This window comes from Mus caroli, unplaced genomic scaffold (assembly GCF_978045245.1).
Source record: "Mus caroli unplaced genomic scaffold, Mus_caroli_1 scaffold_4, whole genome shotgun sequence".
In the NCBI taxonomy this organism is placed as follows: domain Eukaryota; kingdom Metazoa; phylum Chordata; class Mammalia; order Rodentia; family Muridae; genus Mus; species Mus caroli.
The window spans coordinates 122,860,159-122,876,585 of NW_028227259.1; the positions used below are offsets into that span (position 1 = coordinate 122,860,159).

Here is a 16,427-nt window from a genome sequence, read left to right on the forward strand (position 1 = left end):
GAACTCAGAAATCTGCCTGCCTCTGCCTCCCAAGTGCTGGGATTAAAGGCGTGCGCCACCACACACGGCCTGAGTCCCTTAAAAAGGCCTTTTTTCTAAACAGCTCTGCTTCCTTCAAATGAGGCCCTGACATTACTTTGCTCAGCATTTTTCTGTAAAGATGTCACTCGTCTAAAGAAGCATTATTGATTGAAGATCAGATAATCATCAATGAAGTATTTGGCAATTCTTTATACCCCTACCAAGTAAACAAGAACAAAAGTCCACCCAAAAGGCATTCAGGGACAATGTACTGTGTGTACAATTGTGTGTCTTGTAAAGGGCTCACCGCGCACACTTTTTAAGTAGGGTTCTAGGGGATGTGAACAGAATATCTATTTACTATTGTTAACTCACTGTGTTCTTAGATGGTGATTAATTCCTCCCAGGAGAACATGACTTTTTCTTAGTTCTGTGTGTTAGCATTTCTCTTTGTTGGTAGAAAATGTGAAGACTAGGGAACTTAGTGAAAGGATGTGCATCTGAGTTCCTTATTCAAGGCTGTGCATGCATCAGGATTCCTGATGGCAACTGAAGCATGCCTCGGCTTGAACCTGCAGCTGAGTTCCTTATTCAGGGTGCATGCATTTAGAATTTATGATGGGAACTAAAGCCTAGGTCAAATCGAACCATTACTTTTTAAGAAAATTAATTGTTATATACAGTAAACTTTGGGTCTCAGTTTGTCAGCATCCAGCCTTCCATGAACAGCCTGCTAGTGGGAGATGGGGTGCAGGGCCCTTCAGTGAGTGTGTGTAATATAGTTCACATACTCAGTCAATAATTCTTATTTTCATATAGATTTCATCATTTTGTTCTATTAAAATAGTGGCAGAGGGGCCCCTCTGGACCTCTTTTGGGAGTGAGTTCTGAGGTAGGAAGCAGGACAGCCTTCACCTGAGCAAGCACTTGATGATCTGGGTTTCCCTCTACCCCAGGTAGGGAGTCTGGTAATTCAAGGTCCCTGTGAGATAACTGGGGCTGCGGTTCTATAACGTAGTCACTCATTCTCCTTCCATCCTGGGGTGGCTGCATTCTGTGAGTGAAAACTCGCTGCCGCACTGGTGGGGGGAGCTCTCTCTGTCAGTCTGTTTCCTGCCATTTCTGTTGGGCTTTTCTGCTTGTGCCCACAGAAGGTCAGCCTGCCTTTCCAGCCTGAATTCTGAGTTCCTGTCCTAAAAACAGGACAGCTCAGCAGCAGGGCTTGTGCGCTTTCTTACTGTTTGTTTAGTTGGTACAACAACAAACCTTGAATAAGTGATTTATCCTGCCTTTCTTAAGGTGCAAAGACCCTTAATTAAAAGGCAGTTCCATTCACTGCCTTGAAAGGCTCTTACTTAGGTCTGAGAAGGAGCTGTATAAATTGATCTCTGTGAAAGGCTAACAGTGATGTCACTGCCGTGACTCATTAAGGAGGAGTTTACTGCCGGAGCTAAGCGGTCCTGCCGTTTTCACACAGAAGAGCATTGCATTCTGGACGGCTATTGATTGGTACTGAAGCACCACTCACTCTATTGATGTTCTGTAGCCATTCTAAATTGTGAGCAGTGTGACTTCAGACACTCATTTCTTGTGTCACATTCAGTGTTTGCCTGCCTGTGGTATGCACTTCCAGCTGGACGAATTTGTCCATTTAGAAACAAATGAACAACAAGCTACTTGTGCGAATATTTGCATAGTGGTGTTATAGCTTTGTTTTTTTCCAGAGATTCATTTCTTGAAATCTTTTCCTTATCACCTGCACAGACAGGAGTGCTCTGGGTCTCACTCCATCACCTAATGAACTGTGATGTGGTCCTTGGCCCAGCACACCCCCTTTCTCATTATGAGAGCTCTGTGTTTGGCTGACTGCCCTCACAGCCTAGAGAAGGGCAGTCAGGATTGCTATTTTTAGAGTGGCTTCGACATTGATAGTTCCAGCTCACTCCAAGGACTCTGGTCTCTAACACCTGTCCTCTGTGCTTCCTCCTTCCTTGAGACCTCCTGTTATCTGAGCAGGTTCTGGCAGTTGTTTCATCTTCAGAGAGCACTTGGTGTGAGAATGGAATTTGCCCTGGGCAGAGGACATTGTCCTCTCCTGTTACTTTGATGGAGTGATTTTAAAACATACCTTCTGGGTCATAGTCAGTCATCTTTTGAAATATAGTAGCAATTTAAGTTTTGTTTTTGTTGTTTTGGTTTTAGATTTATTTATTTTACTTTATTGTATGAGTTTTACTGGTATGGACGTATGTATGTGTACCAAGTGCATACCTGATGCCTTCAGAAGCCAGAGGAGGGCATCAGGTCTCTTTGAACTGGAATTACAGATGGCTGTGAGCTGCTGTGCGTGCTAGGAACTGAACCCAAGACCTCTGGAAGCCCAGCAGGCGCTCCTTACTGTGAGCCATCTCTTTTGCCTCATATGGTCTCTGTGCTGCTCCTTGAATGTAGTTGCTTGTCTGACAATCAGATGCACGTGCCCACCCCATGTTCATATTTCTTAGAAAGTTGCCCCCTCCCCTCCCCTCCCCTCCCCTCCCCTCCCCTCCCCTCCCCTCCCCTCCCCTCCCCTCCCCTCCCCTCCCCTCCCCTCCCCTCCCCTCCCCTCCCCTCCCCTCCCCTCCCCTCCCCTCCCCTCCCCTCCCCTCCCCTCCCCTCCCCTCCCCTCCCCTCCCCTCCCCTCCCCTCCCCTCCCCTCCCCAGCCTTTTTTTTTCCTTTTGGTGGCCACTGGCCTGATTTACCAGTCAAGTTAGGCTCAGGGATGCTACACTATGGAGGTCATGCTCCTCCTTCCTAGCAGAGGCTGGCTGTGTGCTTGCAGTGCTCTTGGCCTACCTGCCCCAGGCCCAGGCACTGAGCAGGCCGCCTCTCCCTCTCCTTGTTGGCTTCCTGACAGAGAGCAAAGAATGCTGGTAACTCAGGTTCTGAAAGCCTGTGGTGCATCTGCCCTGAAGTAATGCATACCACATTTGCTCATATTTCATCAGTAAGATACTGGCCACAAGACTTAAACGGACAAAGTAGAATCAATATGGGAGAGGTATGGACGTTGAAGTCACATGACCGTGCTTGATGGTCAGTGGGATAACAGTTTGTCTTCCAGTTAGCTGTTCTTTATGGCTTGGGAGCTGGCAGGTTTCTGGGGGGTGGGGAGGGGGAAGGAATTTTAAGCTCTCTGCTTCTTTATCGGTTTTGTCTTTGTGACTCCGTAGTACTTGAAAAGTGGACAGACAGTGCCACATGTGGTTCCTTGTCTCAGGTCTGTCTGTTGCTTATTTCCCATGTCCTTTGAGAAAGCAAGTTTCCAAGTTTATTTTAAGGCCAGTTATCTTTGGCTAAATGCCCAGGATGATAAAATACCATTAATTTCGTTTTTATTTATCTAGACTCCCTTGTGATTGAGCTTAGCCCCACCCCTTCTCTTACACATCCCTTTCCTCTCCCCACCTTGTAAAAACACGTGAGCATAGATTGTCCAAACTCTCCACCTAGGTGACTCCACCTGTTCTCACCCTGCCTTGGCTAAGCTGGGTGCTACACTGAGGCTGCTTCCTCCTCCTTATGGAAACATTTGTGCGGCTGCTCTTTGGGAGCTTGTTCTATGTGATTTAGCACTTGAGACATGTTGACTGTTTCCTTCATTGCAGTTGACATGGATTTTCATGATGCATCAAACTCTATTACCTGGTCTATGAGTATGGAGTAAAAATTCTTGAAAACCAAACCAAACCAAACCAAACCAAACCAAAAACCAGAGCATGTGTGCAGTTCAGAAACTCAAGAGTGTTTTATATACTGAAGCAGCTTGCCTTTGTGACATGGTGACATTGTGACAACCCGAAACATCTGGTACACTGCCAGGTTGGCATTAGGTTTGTTACTCTGGCTTTAGTTTGTAAGTGCCTGAAGGCTTTGGAATAAAATAAACGTCCTGATTTTCATGGGGACTCATTGCTATCTCCAGAGGTCAGGTCAGCACTGCTTTGCACACAGTGGAAGGCGACTAAAACATTTGGCTGTGTGCTCAGTCTTGCCATTGTGCACTCAGGGGAACCTGGCAGTGTGGATCGGACGTCTGGAAAGGATGGTGTCCTACCTGGCACTGTACTGGTGCTGTTGACTGATGGCTGCCAGGCTTCCCTCTGCCATCCATAGTGCCTTAGAAGTGAGGGAGCATAACATGGGGTTGGACCTGCCCCCACACCAGCCAGAGGCCCACACACTCTGGGTGCTGGTGTCTTATGGTGGGCAAGAGGCTGCAGTATAGCTCTTGCAGTCATGGAGCTGAGTAACAGGCACAACTGCAGCAGAAGACATGGTTATCTGATGTGGAGACATCTGGTGCCCTTGGGAATCACATAGTACAAGAAACAGTTCAGTTCCCATTTTATGGAAATGCCATGCCTGAGAATGAGTCTTTAGATTTAGGGGGTACAGTCTGTAATGGGAGGTTTTAAGTCTAAAAACCTAGACACATATCTAGTTGTAAATGGCCTGGAAAGGAATTTGTGTCTTCTAAAAGCATCAGTCAAGCTGTTTCTTTCTATCTCTATCTATCTATCTATCTATCTATCTATCTATCTATCTATCAATCAATCAATCAATCAATCATCACTGGGTGAGAATGTTGACAACTGGTTTTGGGTTGTTTGTTTGTAATGAGAACATGGCATTAGACACTGGATGGGCCATGAAGAAAGGTTCAGGTCTTTGGAATTGCATGAGGCAGAGTGAACATTTCAGGGTAGGCTAGTCCTGGAAAAGAACTTAAGGTTATAGTATTTTAGAGAGGATGTAAAGTAGACAGGCCTTGTCTGGCTACATCTTGCTGCAAGAATCAGCACCCACTAGAGCACAGGAGATGCCCACCCACTGAGTGAGAGGGTGTGGAACCAGCTGGGAAGGGGTCCCTCCCTCAGCTGTATATGTGGCAGTAAGCTTGACAGAACCGATCTCCTAAATTTGATGAATTTGGGGTGGGGAAGGTGGCACTGACAATGGTGGTGGGTGGGATGTAGTCTGTGGGCAGCTAGAGGGCAGAGGGCACTGTGTCAGGAGTGCTAGCCAGGTGCCCTTCCTTCTGCTCCTCCCAGCGGTCCTACCCACCTGGGAAGTGACTTGCTGGGTTAGCCTGGGCATTGCCCAGGCACTTGTTACCCGGCCTCAGGTCTGCCCAGGCTTCGGGAGCAAAGGTGGGAGCTGGCACATTGGACAGTTATTCAGGGCCATGTGGGTCACCACAGAGTGCACATCCCAGGGACCTCCCGTGGGTGCACACGTGGCACTTGCCTTCATTTCCAGCACTGCTGCATTGCTTCTGACATGGTGCCCTTGCCGGTGTGGGCACTTAGAGAGAACCTTTTTCTCTGTTGCTTAGCGTTGTCAGCCTCTGGGCTCCTCGGTTGCCTTACAGAACAATGCCACCTTCCTAGGAAACTGATTTTGAAAATGTTGCTGGTACCCAGGTTGACTATAATACATGCCTGGTAGGGACTGGGAAGTGTTCTGAAGCAGTTCTCAGCAGACAGAATTGTCTACAAGGTTGAGTTAAATACACATTTTGACCCTCATCCTACCAAAAAGAGCAAAGAATGGTGGAAGTGTATATTTTACTTATGATATTTTTATAATTTAAAACTACCTTTAAAAAACCATTTGCCTAATTATGTTCTTTGAATATAATTCACGCAGTCTGTAGTAGTGTTGGTTTTTCTGAATATGTCTCAGCAGCCACACAATCCCATCAGTGCTGAGGTGCTGTGGTTTTAGGCTGCATGGGAACTGACAGACAGGCTCTGAAGACACAAATTCAGTAGATTTCCTTCCCGGTCACTGAGTGCCTCGTGGTCAGAGCACACACAACACACATGGCCATAAGAATGCTTGGATTATGAACAGGAAGATAATTAATTCTTAATGTGTCTAACTCTCCTGTCAGCTATTGATTGAGCATTAGGCAGTGCAGAGCAGGACCCAGAATATGCCATAGCACAGGCATTTGACTTGTGTTGAATAGTCACTGTCACCCTGACTGAGAACTGAGACCCTGATATAAACACAAGAGAAACCCCAGATGGCATCAGAGATAGGGATTGTCATCACAGATTAAAACAGGAGAGGAGGAGTAGCACAGGCAGGGGAGTCTTGGCTCGCTAGCTGTGGAGCTGTCTCCTGGGAAGCAGCTGGGTCAGAGTTGACTATGTGCCTTGCTTGCTCTTGCTCCACTGCTATGCTCTGTGCTGCTTTACTTTGTTGCAGTATTAGAAGAACTTTTATGTTTCCTTTTAGTTTCTTTTCAGATTGCATGTCTGCTCCACTGTAGTCTGTTTCAGAATTAGGACTCCCCAGATGCTAGTCAGCCACAGAACTGTCTTCGACAGTATAATCATGTCTTTTCCATTTCCTCCCAAGGCTTAGAGTTGACAGCATCCTGTTCATGTTCTTATTATGTTCAGCCTCACCTCAGAGGAGCTGTGTATGGATCTCCACCCCAAGCCCAGCACAACTTTATCCAATGCAGTTCTCTGAGATGAAGTTTGCTGGTGGCTGTGACCCCGTGTTGGTCACCATTGCTTTTATTCTGGGTACTGTGGATTTCAAGGTAGACACTCAGTGACAGCTTTTACCAAGTGAAAAAAATGTTTGCATATTAATTCAGCTATGATGTGGACCTGGGCTTAAGAAAAGAAGGAGGAGCTAGCAATGGTAGTGCACGCTTTTAGTCCCAGCATTTGGGAATCAAAGGCAGAGGCAGGCAGATTTCTATAAGTTCAAGGCCAGCCTGGTCTACAGAGCACATTCTAGGCTTGCCAGGGCTACACAGAGAAACCCTGCTTCGAAAAACCAAATAAAAGAAGGAAAGAGGAGTTAAGGGAGGTATTGTGGAGCTGTCAGTTATGCCCTGGCCTGGGCACAGATGTACCTGGCAGTTATGTCCTGGCCCTGGGCACAGATGTACCTGGCAGCTCCCACCACTCTGGAGACGCTGACCTTGCCAGGAGACGTTCCCTCGGTGCCTCAGCTGTGGGCCTTGACACTCGTCTCCACTCACACTGGTGCTGGTGACTGCTATTGTGATGCTAGCAGCTCTTGGCTCTTACTGGACTGCGTTCTGTGCAGCAGTGTCTGCTCAGGATGGATGGAGTCTGGCAAGGGAAGAACCTGACGAAGGTTTACAGCTTCAGCTCCTGTGACCTTTGCCATAGGTGGCTGCTCCAGACTTTGTACTCAGAGTTTAATGTAGTCAGCGTCTCTGTCCCTTAGAAGTGTGAAGTCAGGTTGAGTTACTTTGGAAATGATTTTCTATACTGTGAACAAGGGAGACCACCGTTCACTTTCCAAATAAATCCAGTAGTATTTGATGTAACCCTGTTCCAATTGAGTCTGCACAGAGTGAGTTCTGCTGTGAGGAGAGGCTGTTGCCTGACATTTACTAACTTGCTTAATCTGTAACAAAATGGGTGAGGGCTTGAATTATTTCCATAGGCTTTGATGGAGTGGGAACGAACAATGGCAGAGACAAAACAGTACAGATCTGCCTGAATACTGAGATAAGAATTGCTGTCTAGTTCTCACAGGCCCTGGTCAAAAGAATTCCACACCGCATTTGGACAACTTTCCTTCAAACCGTGGGTTGTTTCATTGACTGACATTGAGAGACCGTTGTGCTCCATCTCGTTCAGAAAGTCCATTTTCTTTTACATTCGTATTATTTAAGATCAAGGGTACTTGTTGGTGCTCTGCGGCCTCACCCATTGCACAGGTGAGGGCTGTGGTGGAGTAGTCACCTGCCTGCACATGAATGAACTTAGTTGTCTGCACTGTTACTGTCTCTTACGACTTGGGTTCACTAACGACTAATCTGTCCTCAAGAGAATGCCTGGGATGTGACAGCAGAGCACACAGCCCAAACGCCATGGAGACAGAAGCGAGTGCAGCACACACTCCTTACTGGGAAGAATGCTGCCCAGCCCTCATTTTCCTGGACAGTAGATTTGTGCCCTCAGAAAGAAAGCATCAAGGCAGATGATGAACTCTGCCAAAGTTTTGTTATTGGCGTTCTTGCTAAAGAATTGATCGCTTATCACAAGAAAACTCCAAGCCCAGCATGCAGGGAGAAGAGCCCTTAAGTTTCCTGCATTCTGACCTTGATGACAGAGGAACGCCTGGAATACAGACCTGTGACTCAATTCCCAGAGTTTGGGAAACTCTCCCGACTGTTTCTCTTCCTTGCTTACCCCCACCCCCACCCCGGGGGGGGGGCATTGAGAATCCATGCCCAGAGTTCTGAGTTGTCTCAGTATAAGGAAACATTCTAACAGTGGATCTGGCACTGCCTATGTTTCCTTCAGTGCTTCTCATCTGGGTTGTTGACAGAGTGCTAAGCTAACTTGTTACTGAGTCTGTGAAGCTAATTCCTGATGTGCTTATTGTAGGTGCCTAATGGATAAGAACTTCGTGAGGATTGGGAAGTGGTTTGTGCGGCCCTATGACAAGGATGAAAAGCCAGTCAACAAAAGGTCAGTCTTCAGGATGCTTGGTGCTCCGCTTTCTCAGCCTTGACCACAGCTGGCTCTGGACTTAGGTGGGAGGGGTTGGTGTATTTGTTATCAGTTCCTGTTGTTCTCGGGCCGATGTGCTATCGCATACTGCATGCTTGTGCTTGGATAATGTGATGAGAGAGTCCTGCGCTCAGCAGTGAGGCTGTGTCTGAAGTCCTCTTCACTACATGGTTTGGAGTTGAGACACACTAGTGTGGCCTTTCTGTTATTCTCCCTCACTTTTCTTCCTTACACTGTTATTTGGCATAATTTAAAATAATTAAATTAAATTAAATGGTGAAAATATGTATAGTGCCACCAGGTGCTCCTTTCCATAGATGAGTGAATACAGCTTGGTGACTGTCAAAAGCAGATCGTGAACTGTGTGACCATGGACGGTTGCTATGGTCCACATTTGCAGTGGATATGAACTTTGCTGCTAAATAGGCATGGACTTCTAGATCAATGAAACCAAAACAAAATGACTCAATTTAACATTTCTTACTGCTGACCATAGTCTAGTTATAATAGATTGATAAAGAGTGTTTAATTTTCACAAAACAACATGCACAACACCTCTACCCCCCTCCAAATTATTCTTTTTCTTTTTGTACGCTAGGTATGAAACATAGAACTTATTGCCCATTCCCACTGAGCTCCATACGGGGGCCACATCACCTCGGTCCTGTTTAATTGTCTAGGTGCCCTAGGGCAGGGCTTTAGCTGCTGGCTATAGGCAGGAGTCTTAGGGTGACGCTACTGTCAACAGTTCTGCTGGCAAGGCTTCAGTCGTGGTGTTAAGAGAGTCCATCAGTAGCTTCCCCTAGTGTATCTCAATTTAGTAAAGTGGTTGTTGGAAGGTCCCAGACTAGGGGTCAGAAGAACATTGGTGGATTGCTGTGGTGCAGCCTTCACTCAAGGGTTCTTAAGGGCCTGGCAGGACTCTGAGGAGACATCAGGTCCCAGCACCAGACAGACAGCATGGTAGGGTCTCTCATCCACCACCCTGGGGTTTGATGTCACTTCTCAAGGCCATATCTGGAGAGAGGCCAGGGGTGACATCAGCAGTGGTGCCTACTGTCAGATGATGAAGAAGAAACTTTAGGGACAGAGTGGGCAGTATTGGAGCTGTGGTCACAACATAGGTGACACCCCCATGCTTGGCTAGCTTTCACAACAGTGAGTCCAGCCCCTCAGGCAAAGGTCGGCTGGAAGGTGGAGGCACAGCTGAAGCATGCTTCCTGAGGGCTGGTGACCGCTCAGTGTGCAGCTTAGTCACATCTGGATGCTCACATGCTGCTCTCTGTTTAGATCTCGCTTAGTACAGTCGTTTGTGCTGAGGTATGTGAGCATTTAAAACATCAAAAGTAGGGCTAGAGAGCCACCTCTGTGGGTAAGAGCACTGACTGCTCTTCCAGAGGTCCTGAGTTCAGTTCCCAGCAACCACATGGTGGCTCACAGCCAACTGTTATGGGATCCAATGCCCTCTTCTGGTGTGTCTGAAGACAGCTACAGTGCAGTCATATTCAAAATAAATAAATAAATTTTAAAATAAAAATTTTAAGGCTGTTTCTACTCCTCACTTCTCAGAGCCTCAGTACACAGGGGCTTCCTACAGGTCAGACCCGGTGTGCCTAAGGAATTGATGGCTTGTGTTTTAGACATTGTTCGTTCACTTATACATGTATTTTAATGGGTGCTTTTTATAAAACAACTCCCCAGAGTCTCTCTGTCAAAAGAGAAGGAACATTGCTTTCATTTTAAATAGAAAATTAGGTAAGTTTAAATTAATTTTCTAGCATAGCTAAAAAAAAGTGAGAGTAAAGATTATTATTTATATTTACAATTTTTAGTTATAGGCAACCATGTGTCTCTATAACCTAGATTATGAATTGTAAATGGAATAATTTTATTATGACACATTCAAAGTGAATCAGTTTCTAGTAATCAGTTATCTAACATTCTTGCTTAGAAAAAAATTAAGCTTATATTTGGGTTTTTATTTGTACAATTATAGTGAAAGTTTAATTAAGACCTGTCTTAGAGTCAGGGTCTCTATTCCTGCACAAACATCATGACCAAGAAGCAAGTTGGGGAGGAAAGGGTTTATTCGGCTTACACTTCCATACTGCTGTTCATCACCAAAGGAAGTCAGGACTGGAACTCAAGCAGGTCAGAAAGCAGGAGCTGATGCAGAGGCCATGGAGGGATGTTCTTTACTGGCTTGCTCAGCCTGCTCTCTTATAGAACCCAAGACTGCAAGCCCAGGGATGGTCCCACCCACAAGGGGCCTTTATCCCTTGATCACTAATTGAGAAAATGCCTTACAGTTCGATCTCATGGAGGCATTTCCTCAACTGAAGCTCCTTTCTCTGTGATAACTCCAGCTGTGTCAAGTTGACACAAAACTAGCCAGTACAATTGACCCCTTGTCAACTTGACACACAAACACATCACTGGTAAGCCTCAACCCTTAGTTTCTTATTCATCCCCAAGATCTAAATAACTTTAAAAGTCCCACAGTCTTTACAAATACTTAAAATTTCAATCTCTCTTAAAATCCAAAGTCTTTACAATTAAAAGTCTCTTAACTGTGGGGTCCACTAAAATATTTTCTTCCTTCAAGAGGGAAAAATATCAGGGCACAGTCACAATCAAAAGCAAAAGTTAAACTCCAACTGTCCAGTATCTGGGATTCAACTCATGATCTTCTGAGTTCCTCTAAGGGCTTGGGTCACTTCTCCAGCTCTGCCCTTTGTAGCACACATGTTGTCTTCTATGCTCCAGATGCCTGTAGTCCACTGCTGCTGCTCTTGGTGATCATCTCATGGTACTAGCATCTCCAAAACACTGCATGACCCCTTCAGTCCTGGGCCGTCAATTGCAACTGAGGCTGCACATTCACCATTGGCTTCCCATGGACTCTCGCAGTGCTGAGCCTCAGCTGCTCTGTGTGACCCCTTCATGCCTTCAAAACCAGTACCACCTGGGTAACTCTTATACATTACTAAGTCCAACCACAGCACAAGGTACAACCTTGGCTATCTCTGGAACACAGCCTCTGTGCTCTCAGAAAACACTTCCCAGAAGATGTCACCTCAGTGATGCTGGTCTCTTCTCAATCACCACTAATTTCTTAGCTCCAGCTGACCAGCATCAATAGTCCCAGTAATGCAAAAGTTTCACCTTAGTAGTTCTGGTATCCTTGGTAATCACAGCTGAGTCTTCAGCCCCAGCTAACCAGAACCACAGAATCTTCACAATCAAAATAGCAATGGCCCTGAAAAGAGTCTTTAATTTTCCCTCTGAAATTTCACTAGCCAGGCCTCCATCTTCTGCACTGTTCTCAACATTACCTTCCAAGCTCCTACACAATGTCTCACAGAGCTCTTAACAGCGAATGGATCTTCTGGCTCAAAGTTTCAAAGTCCTTCCACAGTCCTTCTCAAAATATGATCAGGTTGTCACAGGAATACCCCACTATGCTGGTACCAATTTGTCTTAGTCAGGGTTTCTATTCCTGCACAAACAGCATGACCAAGAAGCAGTTGGGGAGGAAAGGGTTTATTCAGCTTACACTTCCATATGTTCATCACCAAGGAAGTCAGGACTGGAACTCAAGCAGGTCAGAAAGCAGGAGCTGATGCAGAGGCCATGGAGGGATGTTCTTTACTGGCTTGCTCAGCCTGCTCTCTTATAGAACCAAGACTACCAGCCCAGAGATGGTCCCACCCACAAGGGGCCTTTCCCCCTTGATCACTAATTGAGAAAATGCCTTACAGTTGGATCTCATGGAGGCATTTCCTCAACTGAAGCTCCTTTCTCTGTGATAACTCCAGCCTGTGTCAAGTTGACACAAAACTAGCCAGTACAAGACCTTTGCAACATTGGCATACAAGAAGTACAAAAAAAACTTAGGCTTTAAAAGTGTGTGTATGCTTTGTGTGCGTGTAAAATCATTTAAACTTCTGTTACTTCCCATTAATCTGTTATGAGCACCCTTCCCTTTATGTCCTTAAGCACAGTTAAAAGTTACTGTGATAATGCTAGTTATGAAGTACAATGAACATGCCGTGTCCGTTGGCTGGCCTTTCTCTTTGCAGTGGGCTGCCTTTCTTCCTTCATTCCCAGTCACTTTGAATTATGGGAAGTGTAAATCGTGTAAACTTTTCTGTCAGGGATGGTCGCGGCCCCTTTCCAATCTCTTTTAGTCTTTTCTTTGAGTAAACAGGCAATTGACTGGACTCATCACTTATGAACCCTAGGAGTTTTCAGCCATGGGTTGAGCGTTTGCTGTTGGCTGTTGTTGGATGATTAACTGCGCCTTTGGCTTCTCCCTGCATAGTGCCAGTAGCACCTTCTTCCCCAGTCACAACAGGCTTGGGTGCTGTGGGTACTGTCATGGTCTCTCGGGCAGCAGTGCCCTGATTAAGAAGTGGGGCTTGGCCCGTGCACAGTTGAAGAGGTCGCAGAGGCCGGGTGATGTTTCTGCTTCCTTCTTTCTAGGATTCTCTTTCTTATTTCAGCACATTTGTTCTTTCTCATTTCAGCTGCCTGATTCTTTAAGCAATTTGAAAAGAATGACACCAAACCTTTGGGAGTTTTGTTGGTGGTGGCTGCCCACCCTCACCCTATGAGCTATTTAATAAGGTGTGAGAGGGTTCAGGACAGCAGTGGGACACATGGCCATCACTCACTCACCTCCCTCCAGTAGTTGAGCTCTTGGCAGATGCAGATGTTTTCTTCAGATTGTTGGTGGTGTGGGGACAGGTTACTTTGGAGGGCTGTCCTTGTCACTGCTTAGAGGAGACACAGCAGCATGGTGGATTGTTCTTCGGTGGCTTATACCCCTCTCAGAGCCTGGCCTCAGGCTGAGACACCCTGGTAGAGGAGTGTTTTGTTTTGCCTGATGAGAGAAGTGAATCTATTTTCTGAGTAACTCGGACATTCGTGTACATGTGGGTTTCCCAGCTTACTGTTTTGTGCCCCCTCTTTTTTGGAAGGTGTCAGCTTGTAGTCAGGGAAGGCTGTATGTCAGCTTCCTCTGAGGCACTTGGAGATTTTGCTGCAAGTATTCCTATCCCCCTTCCAGTCTTTAGAGCATGCTGTAGAGCTTGCTGCAGAGCCTGAGAAAGCAGTTAGGTAGAAGAGAGGATTCTGGTGCTGGAGACTGACCTGTGTTCAGAGGGCAGGGAGGTGGTGCCCAGGTGGCCTGTTTGGTGTGAGGAGCTGGCTCCGTTCCATGTCCTCATGGTGGCATTTATGCAGCAAGGTGGCAGCTGGGAAGGTACCACAGCATTGGGTATCAGGACAGCTATAGAATGTTCATTCCTGGAGCGACTTTCTCTCCCCAGTTGAACAGTAGCTAAATAAATTACAGTGTCAAGGAAAAGGCTATATGACTAAGTAACTTAAAACGATTGAGCCTAGGTTTGCTGTGTTTGTGAAAAGTGAATTGTTTTAGGATTGAGTAAGATAACAAATAAGATTTGTGACAGGACTGACGTGGCTGTGAGTCTGTCAATGGTGCCCAGTGTGGGGTAGTAGCATTGGGAAAACACTAGGATAAAATAACATTTGTTTTGGGTTTTTTTGTGGTCGTTTCTTTTTTTGTTTGTTTGTTTGTTTTTTTTCGAGACAGGGTTTCTCTGTATACCCCTGGCTGTCCTGGAACTCACTTTGTAGACCAGGCTGTTGTGGTCGTTTCTTACATTGAAGGCAGATTGCTGTTCAAGTATTTGAGTTTCTTACTATACATAGTGTTAATGAGCCATTTATTTCTACTGTGAAACTTTGTTGCTTTTGTTTTTGAGGCAAAGTTTAACTGTGTAGCCCTGGCTAGCCTAAAACCTGCTATGTAGAACAGGCTAGCCTTATACTCAGAGATCTGCCTACTTTTGCCTCCCAAGTGCTGGGATTAAAGACTGTTGTAGAAATGATTTAATCCCGTCCTGAGGTTTCTGCCCCACCTTAGACCATTTAGTTCCTGGATAAAAGACACACACCATCTTTATATTTACAATAAGCCTTAATCAGCACAAGAGCTAGGCAGATACCTGCCCTCTCTGCTGTTAGAATCTACGTTCCTATCTATGGAGAAGCCTAAGTTATTACTTACTACGTTTCATCTGGGCGGCTCTTAACTCCAGAGTCCCCTGAAGGGCGACTTAGAAGAGTGGAATATCCTTACACTTCTTTTCATAAGACATGGGAACAAGTTTGCTCCAGAGAGCAAACCATGGAGCTGTGTTGGTTGACCAAGATAGAGGCTTCCTGCCCTTTTTTGATGTTAAGAAAGAAGTTTTGAAATACTTAGGTTTTATAAGTGTGTGAAAGTCCAGTGATTCTTGTAACAGTTTATATTTACCCAGTGTCTTTCTGTATTAGGATTTATTACTCAGTAGGTATTGAAGTCTGAGCAGCTGGGATTTTAGTCGTTTACTTGGTTCAGGCATGCTCCTTTGGGAAATGTGTACCACACAGTGGCTCCCTGTATTTCTGGGTACTGTGCTGTAGCTGGTTAGGAAAACAGAACAGACTGCAAGATCTTAACATCATTTGTGCTTAGAGCACAAAGAAGGAAGCCTTCTGAAGCACAGTGGTTGAAGTGTTGTGTGTGATTGAAACTGGTCAGTGCTGCTACCATTGACACTTGGGTATTTACATGCAAGACCATGGAGATTTATAACTGTGTATAGTTGGAGACAGTGGGCTAAATATTTCTAGCTGGGATTTAAAAGATTAGTACATTCAGGAAACAGGCTTTTCTGAATGAGGAAACTGGCTTTACTAGAGAACTCCGAGGTCTGTCTCAGTAGTGTGTCTCAGAGTGAAATGTGGCATCTCCTCACCTTTGTTTCTTATTAAAAATTACAAAATCTACACTGATACTCTGTCTTCAATAGCAAGTCACCGGTGAGCTGCTTCCCTCTCCTACAGATGTTTTGGGTCCTCTACTGCCCCCACGGAGTCAGTGCCCTGCTGCAGAGCTCTGTACTTGGCAAGGGTTCCGCATGAAGGGGCATCAGTGCTAAGTAGTGCACCTGTCCTGTCGGCTTCCTGCTGGCTAAACGCTGGCAGGACTGAGTTCTGGGTGAGCGACTGTCTTAGGATGCTCCATGAGCATCTCAGGCATGTTTGGCTAACACAGAATGGTGCTTTATCAAAGAACAAGCCTTTAGTACTGTTGAAGTGCTTCTTAGCTCCAATCTCTGGAGGCATGTAGCCAGAAAACACCTGCTCACACACTTGGTCAAATATTTCATTTCCAGCCGGGCGTGGTGGTGCATGCCTTTAATCCCAGCACTCCGGAGGCAGAGGCAGGCGGATTTCTGAGTTTGAGGCCAGCCTGGTCTACAAAGTGAGTTCTAGGACAGCCAGGGCTACACAGAGAAACCCTGTCTTGAAAAACCAAAAAAAGAAAACAAAATATTTGATTTCTGCAAGCCGGTGCTCCAGTCAAAAGATAGCACTGATGTATCTGGATGGCCCAGTGCTTCATGCACTTGACAACTGTGTCCTGTATTACAGAGCAAGGAACCCGGGTGTGTGCTTCATATGCCGTTGTAAGCTGTGTGAGGTCAGTCTCCAATGTTTGCACACAGGCCTGTCAGCTTTTAGAGAACCATGCACACTTGAAATCCATGCTTCACACCTCTTGTTCCACATCCCCACTTTGAGAGTGTAAGTGGTGAGCATTGCTAGCCTGTGTGAAGCTTTCTTAACAGTAGCTACACCACCAGTACCATCTAGTCTTGGAGTGCCATAGCCTGAGGAAGATAGACAGTTCCAGGTTAGAAGCCTTGTAATTATGTCTTGGGTTATGAAACGCTAACACGAGCTGAAGGTGCCAGCAGAGGCGTGTC

At 45.9% G+C, this 16,427-nt stretch overlaps 1 protein-coding gene across 5 annotated transcripts in view; it reads left to right on the top strand.

Moving 5' to 3' along the window:
• The window catches only part of Med13l (mediator complex subunit 13L), a 208,673-nt gene that overhangs the window by 114,276 nt on the left and 77,970 nt on the right, over nt 1–16,427 (top strand). For all 5 annotated transcript variants that reach the window (XM_021162041.3, XM_021162043.2, XM_021162042.3 and 2 more), the window contains one exon: nt 8,458–8,541. In XM_021162041.3, coding sequence (XP_021017700.1) covers nt 8,458–8,541 — 84 coding nt within the window. The remainder of the gene's footprint in view (nt 1–8,457; nt 8,542–16,427) is intronic.